This window comes from Chelon labrosus (genome assembly GCF_963514085.1).
Source record: "Chelon labrosus genome assembly, chromosome: 20".
Taxonomy (NCBI): domain Eukaryota; kingdom Metazoa; phylum Chordata; class Actinopteri; order Mugiliformes; family Mugilidae; genus Chelon; species Chelon labrosus.
The window spans coordinates 5,182,948-5,199,998 of NC_140353.1; the positions used below are offsets into that span (position 1 = coordinate 5,182,948).

At 43.0% G+C, this 17,051-nt stretch overlaps 1 protein-coding gene across 2 annotated transcripts in view; it reads right to left on the reverse strand.

Moving 5' to 3' along the window:
* trim9 (tripartite motif containing 9) overlaps positions 1-14,958 on the reverse strand; it is a 41,206-nt gene extending 26,248 nt beyond the window's left edge. The window contains exons 1-2 of one of the 2 annotated variants that reach the window (XM_084569795.1): positions 14,106-14,958; positions 581-676 (exon numbers count right to left, since the gene is read on the reverse strand). In XM_084569795.1, coding sequence (XP_084425921.1) covers positions 581-676; positions 14,106-14,945 — 936 coding nt within the window. In that variant the 5' untranslated portion in view covers positions 14,946-14,958. Of the gene's footprint in view, positions 1-568; positions 677-14,105 lie in introns of both variants that reach the window. The other variant, XM_084569796.1, reaches the window with a different exon arrangement.
* Between the last annotated feature and the right edge of the window lie 2,093 nt (positions 14,959-17,051).

Here is a 17,051-nt window from a genome sequence, read left to right on the forward strand (position 1 = left end):
CGTCTCACCGTGTGACGATTATCGACGAGGGCATTTAATCCCACCATCCTCCTCTAATCGCCCTCTTATGCTGACCACAGCTTTGTCTGCACGTGAGCATCTACATTTAATCCTGGTCAGTGTGTTAGGTGTAACTACATCATATTGCTGGACGTGAATGGAGACGCGGTTCCACTCAGAGTGAATCTTAAATCTGCTTCTGTTAGGGATGAGTTTTATCGCTGATTTTAATATTTTAGTAGCAACCCAACTGTTTTTGTTTGAGCTTATAAAGCTGCGTGTGAACGTGTTCATTATTTTATAGATTTCAGATCAACATTTGACGTCCTAAACATCCCTGCACGCAAATCCAACAAAGAGAGCTTTGAGAATATGCCTCAGCTTTGATGCAAGTGAATTTGCAAACTAGCTTTTGTTCACAGTCTGCGATCACAGAGGGGGTCGAGAGCTCGGCAACAAAATGTAAACACAGATCAGAGGCTTATTACTGGGATTCGAGCATTTTATGCAGATTATTTACGCGTGTTTGCAATCAAGAAAATCACCAGTTTTTTTGCATGTTTCGTACGTTTGTAAGTACCTGGATGTGCTGCACCATGTTTCTCAGCTGCACCAGGAACTCCTTGGCCTCGGTGGCTCGGTCTGACAGGCCGTTAAGAGCCTGGGAGAGCTGACCCTGCAGGGGGAGAGAGGACAATAAGAGTTACATGGGTAGCGCTTCTATTGTGGGTTCGTGGCGAATCAGTAAATCTGCAGGACGTGTTTTGCCCAGGCGCTGTTCCTCAGCATGTATGAGGATAGGAGGTATCACATCCAAACAACACGCAGAAAATGGCCAAATTCAGCAATATCACAGTATTATTCCATAGATTCATCAGATAATAGTTGTTAGTTGTAGCTTTGCAGTTTATCAGCAGCTCTCTCCCACTCGACACCTAATACAGAATCACAACTCTACTCTTTGTGGTCCAGCAACTGTTATAATGGAGGTGACAGGAAATTTTGTATATTTGTGTTGTTTAATTTTTAACTTAAAGCGGCACAAACTTTTTCCCACGTCTACATCTGTTTTATGCCAAAGCTAAAGAATCTAAATTATTTCACAAGATCCTAAACGATGACCGGAAAAGACACACGTAGGAAGTCCAGGGTGAGTCATTTAGGATACAGATCCCCACTGTGCAGTTCACCAAAAAAAAATATTCTCAGCCATTATCCTGAGAAAACTTCTGGACTCTAACTGAACCCCAAGACTTATCCACTCTGGTCAATGTATAAAACAAAAGCTGCTTTTCACTGCCGCTGAGAATCTGACATTTTGAAGTGTCAACGTATTCACCTCTGACACAAAATGCACCGACTGCCTCATTCTCACACGCAAAATGTCATTTCGAGCTAAAACTCAGAGATGATTCGCACCGACGTCAGCACTTATCTGTTGCACTGTTATTGTCTTCATTGGATTACAGCCTTTGAAGAGGTGAGGGCAGTGCACGTGATGGGAGAGGCCTTTGTTGTGGATGTGTGCGATGACACAGAAAGGGTCCTGTTTGGATAGCAGGTTGTTCACGTATGTGAAGCGGGGTTGTGTGAACAAGGAGGTGAGAGAAAGAGAGAGGACGAGGCCTGACCCTGTGGGAACCTCGTTTGGTTGAGTGAACAACCGTCAAGTTGAGGGGGGTGCGTATTGTCTTCTGGGAGTAAAAGAGGATATTGTGCGTTATGAAGCCAAAGAAAGAAAAATCACTTCAACTCCGGAAGACAGCAATAAACTCAGCAGCTAGCTGATACAGTGGAAAACGCTGTGAAAACAACCCATCACACGCAGTCCGCTCCTCTGCGTCAGCCCAGCTACTGGACTCTGACGTTGGTCGGCCAAATGGGAACCAGTCTACAAGGGGCCAACAGCTGACCTTCGACCTCGGCGTTTGGGAAACCGTGACAGCTGCCGCCATGAGTCTACTGGGGAAAAGTCTGAGCGGGTAACAGCTGAGCAAAGATCCAAATGTAAACTTTCCCGGATTGTGTAGGACTTCAAGAAACTTCCTCTTTGTTAACTGGGGACTCATATTTCAAAGTCCCAAGAGATCTGCATGAAAGGAAAGACATGAAGTGTATGTTCCTTCTCTGATTCAATAAGATTCTATGGAGTTTGAAGAACAGTTTTGCCTTCACCAAAGGGATACATCAGGATAAGTCTTAAATTTAAAATGATATCGAACAGAAGGTCAACAAATTTGCCAGTTTTGCTCAATAAATGTCTTAAATGAACAACGTGCTTTCCAACTTTTAAGCACATACATTCATTAACTTGTAAAAATGAATATATGTGCTGTAGCTGCCCATTAGCTTAGCTTCACATAAAAAGCAGGAACAGACAGCTATTTTGAACTGTGGAAAAAAAAACTAGCATCTAAAGTTCACTAATAAATAGTTATAAAAACTACAGTACTCTAAGTCGTGAGAACACCACTGCTAGACAACTGTTGATGAAGCCACCAAAGCTAACAGTTTAGCAAGCTAACAACAAGGTAACTTAACGTAGGAAACAGCAACATATTCTAAAATTACAAAGAAAACTCTATGCTACTAAATTTCAACATATTAACCTCCACATGTCACAACTCGTCAACTTGAACCTTTCATCTACAAGGTTGCGCATACCACAATCACTGAGGGATGAATAAAAGATTGTCTTATATGGATTATATTTGCTTGTGAACATGGGTACTTCATTTGAAGGCAGAATATTTCTTAGTAAAACAAAAGAACAAACTGTACATCTTGCCTCCTGGTGTATTAAGGCTTTCCTTCTGGGTCTCTGAAATCAATCAGCTCCACCGCATCACTAAGCTGCCACCATCATTTTAAGATTCCGTCAATCACACTCAGCCCATCCAACACGTTCGCTCCCACTCCAGAGGTTTCATCGCAGATCGGGCAGGTCAATCACACCTGCCCTTTCATATGTCCTAGATTGGTTTTTCTCTCACATTCCTCTCCGATACAGCAATGGTCCAGTGACGGACGCTCAGGGAGCTCCTGTCTCAACTCACCGGTTCAACAGTCAGCGTGTGTTCAGTGACAGAGCAGATGAAATGGAAAGCACTAGACTGTCTGGAGGCGATTTTCCGTAGTGTCTGTTCGGAAGCCTGCAAAGCTCAGTCCTCAAAACCAGGTCAAAACGTGCCATGAAAGAGGATGCGGTTTTATCTTTGCACAGCTCATGGCTACTTCCTGCTCGGTGACAAGCCCAGCGCCTGGGCCAGCAGGTCGGCATATGGAAAAACAGAACTGGGACAAATGGAAAATGTGGAAGATTTGGAAATACATAGGCAAACCCTCTAGTTTGTGTTATAATTGTCCAGCTTACTCGTTTAAAACAAGAAAACAGATAAAATATATATGCTAAAAGACTAAGGTTAACATTACATCTGAAACAAATACAAATAGTGAACACCTGATGATCCACAAGTAGATAAACTGCATTTTTCTGTCTTGAAGCAAGAGTAATTCCCCACAACTTACTGGTAATCGTCCCCAAAACAAACAACAAGCAGAGCTAGCATATAATTTTGTTAGCTAATGACACTCTTCTTGCCACTAGTCTGCATGTAATTAGCTGGACACGCTAGCAGACAAACATACAATAACATTTATTATAATCATGCAACTTACTGTAGGGTTTGTTAAGCTTAGAAAGTAAATACATCATCTGCTCCTTTGCAGGTTGTAAGTAGTAAGCTAGTTAGCTGGACATGCCAACGGATGCCACTAATGTTATAGCAAAGCAGGAACACACAGTTACATGCATCCAGTTCAAATAAAAAAATAAATAATAAATAATTTTGTTGGCTAATGATGTGTTTCATCATGGTGAATTGGCAATGGTAAGCTAGTTAGCTGGAAATGCTAACGTTTGCATATTAGCAGAGGAGTGCTATTTATTCCATCCAGATAATTTAGTTTTTGTTTTGTTGAGACTAAAAAAAATAAACAGCACCATCCAATCACTAATTCCTTTACAGAGTCATATTTTTTGTAATATAACCTGTAACTGTAGGAAATAAATGACATGCTGTAGGTATTAAACTTTTTACCATGCTAACATCTGTCATAAGTTAAAGCAGGGGTACAGCACTGTTTAATCCAGTTTGTTTAGTTTCTGTTATGCAAGACTAAAAACAAAATACACCACACCAAACACAAAGTCTATTTTTTGTAACATAAAAAATAATAACAAAATAATTATGTAAGCTAATGATGTGCTTGTTAGCAGTCTGCCAGTTGAAAGCTAGTAGCTAAACAAGCTAACAATCACATCTTTTAATTCAAACTGTCTTAGTTTTTTTGAGACTAAAATCAAAGTAGACCAAATTCCAATCTATTTTATAAATATAATATTTAATCTCATCTCAGTCCAGGGCGTTTTAAAACATAAACTGTAGCCCCATTTAGCCAGATATGCTAACAATAGCACATTATATATAACCAAAACAAAATATTCATAAAAACCTCATCATCCCACAAACTAAGCAAATGAGTTGTGTGCAACATGATGAGCTTTCCATCATTTCTAAAATGATATGTGAGAACGCTCTGCGATAACTCATCATGCATAATATTTACATTTCATCATACCTTGCATTTGCATTTTTCATCTCTTGCAAGGGAGATAGATCTATCTGTCACACCAAGATTCATGCTTTCGTGATTTTAACTCGGGCTGAGCATGGATTCTCAGGGAGAAAAGAGCTTTATAAAGTTTCGGCTGAACAATTCTGAACATTAATGCAATACGATTTCCGAGGTACCCCCCCGGGAATAAAACGCATCTTGTTCAGGGACGATGGAAATAAAAGCATCATGCAACATGAGGGTGAAGAAGAGGACGCTGGAATGTTTGGGATGAGCTTTGGAGCGGTTGTTGAGGTAGTGGGGGGTTTCTTACGATGCCCCTGCTATTTGCGAGCACTAATCATCTCAGTAATTAAGCCGAGTGGGAACACGTGCACGGCATGAATAATTCACCAGCAGCTCGGGGGCCATCCTGCGCGTTTCATTTTCGCCGAGCAAACTAGCCAATCTGTCACAGAAAACCGCGAATGTCAGAAAGGCGTCAGAGCCAATTTGAATTTAAGCCCCTACTAGGAAGTGGGAAGCGTAAAGCCAGGAGGAGGTATGTATAATGTCACTGCTAAGCTCTTAACGCCGCAGAGGCAGTCAAGTAAAAGCGCTCCTGTTTGAGCTAATTAAAAAACTTGCATCTCCACAAAACGGTCCATAACTTCAATGGCAAAGATAGCTTTCGAGTTCCCATAACCTACTTTCAAAAAGCTGCGTTGCCTCTTGGAGAATTTTTAAAGTTCTCTACTTCCTCTCAGTGCTTCGGGGTTAAATACTTTCTCTATGTTCTTTTAACTGTCATTTGACTACACGCCGTCCACACCGTTAACACATGTAAGCTGACAGTAAGGTCAACTTCTGGTTAGAGTAAGAAAACAAACAAAAATTTAATTTTCCTCGCAGCTATCAGATGAAAGAAAAGCGCAAATTAATACACAGCTTGACAACTGATTGTGTCTCTCCCTACAGAATCACCAATCATCGACTCTAACATGAAAGGTTGCGGCTGTTTACATGAGCTGCTGCAGTCCTCAGAGAATACAGTTTGAAGCATTAAGCAGACGACTTGATGATATTTATCGTCTTGGGAATGTTTCTCTTGTTAAAAATTAAGCTCTTTTACACGTCGGAAGAGCTGAGACTCAACTCCAGATTGCGATTCTCCTCCGTGTTTAACAAGATCCCATGTGAAACCATCTTTCCCAAGCAGAACCTAAGCGGCTGGTGCATTATTCATCACTTATATCTGCCGCCATCAATAATGCACAAGAAGTCGTTAACTATCCACATACCAAAAAAAAAATAATTATTATTATGAGAGCGAAGTTTCTTTTGAACGCTGCCACAGATTCATCATGTGAGAGTCCTTATTTGATGGACTCCTGGGGCAGCGGAGAGGGAAATGGGGCAGAAGTGATCTATTCTTATCAGCGCGGACGGCGTCTGCTGTAGACGATCAAGACGGCTACCTGCTGGTCTAATTATACATGTCAAGCAGACAATACCTGGTCAGGACTGAGATCAGAGAGAGAGAGAGTGAAACTGGTCACCCTTGTATGAGGAACAGGATGGTGTATTATGAAGAATAGGTGCTGTACCTTTTCTACAGAGCACATTTGTTGGCAACAGCGGTATCTATTTAGTAATTTTTGCATCTAGCCCCGTTACATATTGATGCCCATCTCTCTCCCCACATTTCCTGTCATCTTCTCTGCTGTCAGTTGTGAAAGAAAGAAACTTAAACGTCACAAACAGAAAAGGATGTAAACCGATACGCTGATTTGTCTCCTTAAAAGGATTGATAAAAGATTTAAGTTGTCATGCTCCAACAGTTGGGCATGAGAAGTGAAAACACCTGTGCGCACGGACTGTGGAGGTTAGAGGTTAAGCATTTGCAGCCGTGACTTGACATGAATGTGGACATTAAAAGCAGCAGAGGAAAAGCGTGCAAGCAGCCGGCAGAGTTAATGCAAACCTTACTTCACCTGTTCAGAGGACGTGTTGGTAGCACACACAGAAATTTCAAGCAAAATAAGAAATAACCTGAGTTTCGGTAACACGTCAGTCAGATACAGGACCAATTAAATTAGCTGTAAAGATAAATTAACGGTTCAAGTGGACCGATTCTGCCAATATTTCCAGAATTAACTGGGATTCGTGCTTACACCAGAACTAAATATTTGGTTTAATCATCAGCTCTCAGTTGGCTAGATGTGTTCAGCACTGTTGCTATGGTTACGGGCGGCAGATTTTATTTGGGATTTAACTGCCGATAAGAACAATGCTTTCTCGCGTGTATCTTTAATAGCCACCTGCATGTTAATCCGAAACAAGAGTTTTCTTTTTTATTGGGGGGTGTATCTCTCCAGCTGCCCTGAGTCTTGGTTGACTTTAAAGGCCCAGCTGTTTGGAGCTTGCACAAGAACCAAACTGCAGATCTCACTTTCAGTCAGCATATCCATATCATAGCCCTGGTTCTTACAAGTAAAATACCTGCACTTGACCTGACATTGTGTGGCTATTTTGGTTTGAGAAGCCAGGGCCTGGGACTGGAGGGTCTGCGGTATGAGTCCCAGGACTGTTAGGAAGAAATGTACGACGGTGGAGAGCATAAGCAGCACTTTCCCCTATTGGCATCCGTGGCTGAAGCGCTCTCGTGGAAGGCACCCAACCCCATAGTGTGTGTATGAATCATAGACTGTATATAAATATGGACAACATGTCCCCGCATCCTTGCTTTGGCCAAACTGACGCTATTTTCCCAGGGATATGGGCACAGTACGATCCGAGAGTGGAGCCATGTTGGTGGTGGAGCGGTTGGTATGGCAACTGGTGGTCGCCATTATAAAATGAAACCTATACAAAAAGTGACACTTGAATATGCATCATTATTTTAACTACCTAAAATGACAGAAATCATCCTTGAAAAAAATATATTTGACATGTATTTTAGTGTTTTAGTTTGGCTCAAGTCCCAACCACTAACATGGAGGGGGTGGAGCTTATGACCTGTACTGCAGCCAGCCACCAGGGGGAGCTCTACTTGCTTTGGCTACACTTTTGAGGAGTTGTTCCGCGCTGTCCATCTTTATACAGTCTATGTATGGATGGATGGGTTGAATGCAAAAAGAAAAAATGTACATATGTGTAAACCAGGCAGATTGCTTCCTTCTTCTTCATTTTCTTCATCCAAAAGACAAGCTGATCACAGCCACTTTATGATCTGGAGAATGACAATGATAAAGGAGGATGATAAAAACAGGGTCACTGCAGACTGTAACCTGTCCCAGGCCGTTGCTGCTCAGATTTCAGGTTGATCTAACTTCTTCTACGCGACTGGTGTCCTCATTTAAAGTGGGCTGACTGTGTTAGAGCAGCCAGATGAAGTGCAGAATAATAAATTATGCCGTTTTAAACATTTGACTGCTAGATTTGGTCGGGACTCATTTTATGCACAGAAAAGGGAAAACTTCTTTTTTTTTCTTTTGTCAGTTGCTCCACAGAGGAGGCTCGGTTGGCACAGTGGATTTTTGAGACATTTGTTATCAGTTCCACGCCTGGAGCAAGCTAAAATATTCAGCCGGTCTGTGTTCCCACCCTGAGATGTTATATAAAAATATGTCACGACAAAAAATCCCATCAGTGAATGAGCCAGTGTTTTTCCCACGTGGACCCATGAAATTTTTCCCTCGATGATGAGACATCGACTCCTTCCTGCTCAGCCTCCATCTCCCTTCCTCTCTTCAGGCATTCGAGGTCACTCTGTCGCTCTCATTTTCCAGCTCTTTATCTCCCTCTTTCATTAACATTTACACAGCTAATCTCTTTACATGGCAGCTCGAGGGGTAAATATCACCGCCTCTAATGGAGCAGCATCAACCTAAACGGCTCGGAGACATCCGGGCCCACGCCCACTGTGAAAATTCATTCTCTACAGAACTCAGTCGCAACTTTGTCCTCTGTCTCGTCACATCAGGGAGTCTGCTGCGTCTAATAATCGGGCAACTGTGTCTTTTACTTGATAAAGATTTAGTCTACAGTATGTTCACCACAGGCTGCTGGGCCTCTATTGATTTGTCATTAGGGCTCTGGAGACACATCAGGATAACGTCGCTCCACATTCATGACTCGATGGAGCAGAGCTGGTGGATGGTAACACCATGAACACCAACCAAGTTTGGACACATTTGAGCATTTTCAATCAATAAACTGATTTAATCCCATTGACCTCCCACAAAGTTTGGGTGCACTGGGAAATCTGAGGTTGTCCAATCGTGTCTGGAACCAGGACGTTGGTTAGGGGGGTCTTTGGAAGCTGTGGATCCAGAGCATCCCATGCATACTTGATCAGTTTGGGGATATACAGAGTTTGGAACCTAACAGCTTGGACTATTTTTTAAGAAGTCTTTGTGGTGTGGAAGGCTGCATTGTCCTGCTGGGCATGGCTGCTACCATTAGGGAGTGTCATTGCTATGGGGTGGGTGTGCAGTACGTGTCTTAATAACATCTACATGGATACCAGGACCAGATTTCTCAGCAGAACACTGCATTGCAAAAAGATTATTAATGCTATCCCCTTGAACCTATCATTGGTTTTAATGTTGTGGCTGATTGGCGTATATATGAGCCGAGCCAGGGAAAGGCTGAAATTGGACAAAAACAGTTTAAAAGAACCAAGAACAGCTGAGTTTTCCCTATATTCAGTGAAACATATTGATTATTTCCCACTGCTTGGTGCTGATTACAACTAGACAGAGGTCAAAATTAGATATTTGCATAATAAAGTAGCATGCCGTTTTTAGTCTGGATGACATTTGTGGGCGGTTGGGTTGCAGTCTCTCCGTTGGGAACTGATTATACCTTGATAAACATCTACCGGGCCAATCAAATTACATCAAAAAGGCTCTGATTGGTTGAAGGACTATATAGTTGCTCTGCATGGGTTGAAACACGCTCCAAAATGAAATCTCAAAGCCCTGGATTCAGTCTGGCCATGCCTGGCTATGAAACATTTCTTCTTATCACTAATTAAGTTCATATATATTCAGTAATGGACAGTTTCCTGCTGCTCTTCGTGTGCAAGTCCCGATTGCTGAGCAGCCTCACAGCGGGTCACGACTGTGGATACAACGGATTCAGACTGACAGTCGGCCTCATTACTATGGGCAGACGGCGGTTAAAGCAGGAGGGAAGGACAGCGACCCCACCGCCAGACTTTTTTCAAGGCTTTTCCACCGCTTCAGCTGCGAGTATCTCATCCAGAAACAAATCAAACGCTGCCGACAACATCGGCGAAAAGATTGAGACTCGGTTCCCAGCACCTGCTCTGTCTGCCCTCATTAGCTTGGCTTTTTTTTTTTTTTTTTTTTTTTAGGGGGGCCATCATGGATGAGAGCTTGCAGAGCGACCGTTAAGTTTCTTGTTAGGCCTGCTTTTTCTTATTCTTCAAAGCTTGGGATCAAACACACGGTGACATTAAAGGGGAACACGAGTGCACACCGGAAAATCCTTGAATTACTCAAATTCTACAAAGGGGAAATCATCTTCAGGGTCTGGGTTAAAATCTTCTCTTCTGCCGCCGATTTATCTGTCCTCCCGAGGCACTTGAAAAAACAAAAAAAACTAATTTTCTGGCGCAATCTGCTTCTTATTTTCTGCACAGTCACGCATCTTCTCGTTCTTAAGCTTCCGTCTGATTAATCACCTTTAATTGCCACTAAAGGCGACAGAGCGTGACCTAGACTGCGTTCGGCGTCCAGCGTGACCTCTTATGACATCCGTGAATAGACGAGGATGCTCATTATGCAGAGATTTAACACTCTGACGATGCCTCTTTACTGTTTTTCTAAAGTGATCTGCGGAGATTAACACAGACATCCCGCCACCACATAAAACCTCCTGACGCAAATCTGAAGCAGCAACCGAGATTGACTTTGGAGACTTGAAATAGTTTACTGTTATGGTTTAGACACGGTCATGCAAGGCAGAAAGGGAGGCGAAGAGAGTTTTTTTTTATTGCCTGTGAGACCCGAAGAGAACACGTGTTAGCAAATGGCAGAAAAGCAGCGTGAAGAGTGGCAGTAATGATCTGAAGCATCAGAGTGCACGCATACAGTAGAAGGAGGAGGTGGGGGATCGCTGTAAAGCATCTGGGACGGATTCCTCGTGGGGTCCGGTATCTAAGAGACCTCTGCTGCTCTGCAAAACATCAAGAGAGCTCTGGTTGCCATGGCGGCAGGTGATTCAAGTCTTTCCCCATAAAGGGAGAAATGTTACACGGAGATGAAGAGAACAAAGAGTTGAGAAGAAAAAAAAAAAAAAACGAAAATAAAAGACATCTTATGAAATGATAGAAGTGTAAAGGTCGAAAAGTGTGAAAGCTGCAGGTGTGGACACAAGGTCAAGCTTCTCAGTTGTACTTCCTGCTTCAGCGGCAAAAGAAGGAATGAATAAATGCAGCAGCCCAGTCGCAAAACTCACAGATCAAACAACTGCTTTGATCTGTGCGAAGGGTAAAAGTAAGATGTTTATGTGCTATTTTTTTTCTGTGAGTATATGAGTAAAGCATGTGGTAACCTTCAGGACTGAAAACTGAAGACATCGTAAAGCTGCAGAAACTGCAGTTCCTCAAATGGCCACTAGAGGCTGGCTCAGAAAGCGAGTCAATCCCCATAGGCCTCCATGTTAGAATGACCAACTTTACAACAAGCATAAACATGTTTTAATTATATTAAGGGTTAAAATGTATTTTTGCATAATTAAGTTCGTAGCTAATGCTCCACCTCTTTGACCATTAGTGAATTAGCCATGTACAGTCAATGGGTTGAACAGAAAGCGTATTTAAGTTTTCTTTACTTGAAAGGGAACAGAGACACTCTCCAGAGTCAGTGCCTTTCAGCTCATTGTTTTGGTTTTATTGCACCTCCATTATTTTGCTTCACCCTCATTAAATAATAATAAGAAATAATTTATCCTTTAATTGTCCCGTAATGGGGAAATTTCAGTTTCTGCACAGTTGGAGCAGTGGGCAGCAGCTTCTAAGGACTGCGCCCGGGGAGCAATTGACTTTGGGGGTTAGATGCTTGCTCAGGGCACCTCAACCATGGACACGGCCAGAGGCCAACCTTAATGCTACAATCTGGCAGGTCTGTACCTTTTTTTGGCAAAAACACAGTAATCTCATTGTTTGTGTACTGAAGAGCCAGATATCTCACTCAGGAACTGGTGGAGACCAAAACTGAACAACAAAGAGGCAAATATGTTGGAATCATCTGGTGGCCTGACAACATAACTGCAAACAAATGCCAATGATGCTTGTATTTGCCGCAGGTATACTTGATAAAAACTTTTTACGTTGTTTGCAACTTGTTGCACTGCCACCAAGTGGTCAACACACATATCTATTCAAGTTGCTGTAAAGATGCGCAGTTCAAGAAAAGTAACACATCTGATCGTGCGAATTGGTGAATATGTCATCATCTGTTACTGCTTATGTTCCAGAGGGTCGTGAGGAGGCTGGGGCTGGGGCTGGGGTACGCCCTGGACGGGTCAAATGACAAGACAAACAACCATGGCAAGAATGCACCATGTCTTTAGAATGTGGGGGGAAGCCAGAGCACCCAGAGAAAGCGTGAAAGCGTCACTGGTGAATGTTTTTTGCAGTAGCTGGGCCTTTTCCCTAGAAAGTTTGGTGATAATGAGCGTTCAAAGTTAAAAATACTCTTAATTTCGACTAAAAGATTCAGCAGATAAGTTGCAAGGACTTTCAGTTTGATTTGCAATATGCTGTAAATATAAATTTGACGTTACTGGTGTTTGGTATTTTGAGTAATTAGTTGATTAATTTCTGAGTTTGTGCAGAAAACAAATTAATCAAAAGTAGAAATTTTCTGGTTTTCTTAGTTTTATACAATAGTGACAGGATCTTTTGAGGGTTTGGACTGATAAAGCAAGACATCTGAAGACTTTCTGACATTTTACATAAAGCCAACAAATGCATATGTTTCAGACAATATCAACATAAGTTTAAGTGTGTGAGAAGTAAGTGGAGAAAAGTGGAGCCACGACTTTATAGACCTCCATGTTTCTCCATATAGGAGAATCTTAACGAATATCTGCAGGATACGGAAAGAAGGCGCCTAATTCTTTCTCCTCATGAGTTTTTCGAAGAACACCCTGAAGCACCGCAAAGATGCCCGTCCTCATCTCTGCCAGCCCCGAGGTCTAAACCATCTGTCACAGCTCCGTGGGCAGCAGCTTCAGATGACAGCTCAGAAATAACCAGGTGCCGTTATGGAGGCCAAAAAAACGGGGCAAATGGCCGGATATTGGCACCAACGCACCTCATACCGCTGATTGGTTTCTAAAAATACACTCCTCTTTTTTTCATTTTAGAAAGATTTCAGAGAAAGGCTTGGCAACTGTTCAAACGATGGAAATTTGATGTTTGAACACCTGCTGATTTTTCCATCATTTTTACCGCGGCCCCAGATATCTGAGGTGAAACACTATCCCGCGATCATCCAGGAGAGAAGATTGGACTGTGTGGTCGGTTAAGGGGTCATTCTGAAGACCTGTAAGAGCAGTTATGGGTGTAAATGATGAGCGCAGCTTATCTACAGGGAGATAGATGGAGTGTGTTTCAGTGTAACTCGTGCACAAAAGCTCAATGCATTCATGATTTTTTTTTGGTTTTGTCAGGAGAACCCTGTCAGTAAACGCAACTCTCCTAGTGTGTGGGTGTGTGTGAGTATTGAAGAGCTATATCTACATCTACATCCCGTCTCTTTGCTGAAATCTGGAGTGCGGAGGAGAGCTGGTGCAGAGGCGTAGATACGCTCGGCTCGGTTCCTCTCTGCCCACAACAACAGACTCCAAAATAGAATCTCAAACCACACCGCAAGGCCCTGCATCTGTTCTCCGCCGCCGTCCTTTTAATAAAGCTCCAACGTTAGTCATGCCTAATGATCTCTGGGGCGCCTGTGAGCTGTCAGGGTACAGATGGAAGAGGAATCCGCAGGAGACAAATGGTCAAGAGCTGAAATTAGACATCACTATAAGGCTATAAGTTTGTTGTTTAAGTTGCAGATTCCTGTTCGTGAGCTATAGGCCTGCCCTGCTGCTGGCTGTCCAGCTGAATTTTTAAATAGAGCTGCCTCTTAGACAGTGAAGTCCCCAGTTTGGAGTCTGAGCTATGAGCTGGATGTGTGTCAGGGAGGAATATTCATCCACTTAGTATCCATTGTTCAGCGTTCGTTTAAATCCACAGTGACAGAATGAACCTTCCCACAGCTCTGTGTATCTGCTGGATGCTAAGCAGAGCTGACAAGAGAGGGCAAATTATTTTCAAGACAGACTTGTTGCTCAGCTCGGGGGATAATGAATCACTGTGAGGAGACGCTACACACACACATACAAACAGGGAAAAGACGCACTTGGTCGAGAAACGTTATGCAGATTGATCGTTTTTACGCACGTACCTTGTGCAGTTTCCACATTGCGCCCAGAGCTTTGACTTCGTGTGTGCCGTGTTTTCCCTCCTCCAAACACTGATAGCACACGGGCATCTTACACTGCACACAGTACATGCTGAGGTTCTCCAGTTCGTGCTCCGTGCAAGTGGAGATTTTCCGGGGACTGGCGCGGCGGCTTATCCGTCCCTGCGCCGGCGGCACCAGTCGATGCTTGGCGAGGGGACCGCGGGGAGGGTGGCAGCGCAGGCGGCACGGGTCGCAGTAGAAGACGTCGCACTGCTCGCACATCACCGTGGCCTCCTTCGGGCTCTTCTCGCAGAGCTGGCATTTGAGAGCGGCCGCTTTGCTCTGCTGGTACCTGTCCACAACCCCCTCCAGCACCCGGTTCTTGGGGAATCCGCGGAGTCCCCTGTCGTCCAGGATCAGGCTGCGGTGACACTGCGGACAAGTGATGCAAGAGTTGCGGGGGATCGGAGGCAAGGAGCCCGGCTGCGGTAGAAGGTGGTGCTGCTGCGGTGGAGGCTGAGGGACAGTCGGGGGGAAAACCCGAACTCCGTTTGGTGATTTTTGACAAGGGGTAGTAGGGGTGCTGATAAACCCCCCATATGAACCATAGCCACTGTCCGCCTCGCTGTACAAACTCATTTTATCCAAATCCAGATAATCATAATCTGAGACGCCGGATCCGGACGCTCGGCTGCTCTGTGGAGACTCCGCGTCGGGGGTCTGCACAAGAATATTCCGGGCACAAGCCAGGCAAATGTTGTGGGAGCACGGCAGGATGATGGGCTCCCGGTAAAAGGAGCCACAAACGGGGCATTTTAACTCTTCCTCCATCTCATCCATGGCTGCTTCTGTTGGAGTGGGAGATCCCTCAGTGGCGTGCAAACACAAGCAGGAGAAGTTGAGGATCAGGAGCTCCAGTCGCGTCCTACTGCTAGAACTGCAAGTGCAACCTTGACCAGAGGAAAGGCATCAGCACCGAGGAGGCAGACTAAGGCTCCTCACCAATAGGCGAACAGCAGCAGCTCACACTCGGCTGCTATTGGGTAACCAGCAGATCCAGACGACCATTGGACAAGTCAGCTGTCAGTGTGAAGCTTCCTTAATGAGCTTTACTGCGAGATTTCCAGCAGACACTTGAGTCTTTGGAGCTAATTACTATTTATTTGTTTAGTGGATTAAAGAAAATCAATACATTAAACAATAAAATACTGAGCAAATTAATAAAATGTGATTATTGTCAGACAATATAAGATGAGCTAAATATCACACCTTCATGTGATTATGAAGAAAAATCAGTATATTGTTTAAGAACATGCTGTCTTAAGAGGATTAGTCTGGTGCTGGAATAAGTATTTACTCAGTGAAGAATATTAATAGCACTACCACAGTGCAAACATTCAATTAGTAAGTACAAACCCTGCATTATCTGCAAAATGTAAAATGAATGATGGTGATTATCTGGATCATTGACATGGATCCATTCATGCATAGGCAGAATTTTCATTTGCAGCAGCATTTAACTTATTTTATATCGTCGCAGTGTAAGTTCATTTATAACATCAGGGCTTAATGTTTGTGTGGATATAACGGCTTGTTAGCATTTACAGATTTGGTTACTACATTGATTGTTTTGCATAAAAATTGAAGAAGCAAATTTTCACTTTTGACATGAACTGGAAAATTTTTCCTCAAAAATGACCAAATTATTATTAATTTTCTTAAAGTATACCCTAACTAGAGAATGAACCAGAGGCAGCGTAGGAGTATAAATACATTTGAATTGTTTTGAACCCTAAACAAAGGTTTCATTGAACTCTATAACTTTTTTCCCCCCTCATCTCTCATACTGCATTACTTATTGATCTCAGGCACCAAACTCTGCCATCAAACCACTTACATCCCTTAATAGTGCTGATATCCACGTTCTGCCCAAGAAACCACTGGGATTTAATTGTTGTATTAAAAAGTACAATTAACTAAGTTTCGAGAATTTATTACAGTAAATACTGAAACCATCAAGCTTCAGACATTTAAATACTTTCGTCTTCTGCCATTCCAACACCCAAAATATGTCAGAAGTAATTGGCAGCCACTTAAATGTTTGGTGAAAAGAAAAACAACAGTAGAACTCAGGGCTATGTTTAATAGTGATGCACCCATCATGCCTAGTGCCTACTGTACAAGCCTGTGGGGGCAGTGCTATGATCTGGGGTTGCTGCAGTTGCTCAGGTCTAGGTTCAGCAACATTATGTGCCCAAAGAATGAAGTCAGCTGACTACCTGGATATACTGAATGACCAGGTTATTCCATCAATGGATGTTTTCTTCCCTGATGTTCACGGGCATATTCCAAGATGACAATGTCAGGATTCATGGGGCTCAGATTGTGAAAGAGTGGTTCAGGGGGCATGAGACATCACAGAGTCCAGACCTTAACCCCATTGAGAATCTTTAGGATGTGCTGGAGAAGGCTTTGAGCAGTGGTCAGACTCTCCCATCATCAATACAAGATCTTGGTGACAAATGAATGTAACACTGGATGGAAATAAATCTGGCGACATTGCAGAAGCTTATCTAAACAATGCCACAGTGAATGCATGCTGTGATCAAAGCTAAATATTAAATTGTGTGACCTTTTTTTGGGTGGCGACGGGACTTGTTGGGTTTTCTTAAAGAGGTTTCACCATCATCCAAGTAGCTTCTTGATCTCTAAATAACCTCCCCAAATTAAAGTTTCTGGATTGACAGTTTAAATCAGACTGAAGAGTTTGAAAGTCCTGATTAAAGTCTGAACTGCCAGAGCTGCAACTATAACATCAACTGGTCATTAATTGTGCTCATCAAGGAACTGGTGTTGGAGGTTAGCTTCAGGTATACACACTACTTCTGCAACAAATTATACAATAAAAACCACAATATTTCTCTCTGAAATGCAGCAAAACTAAGT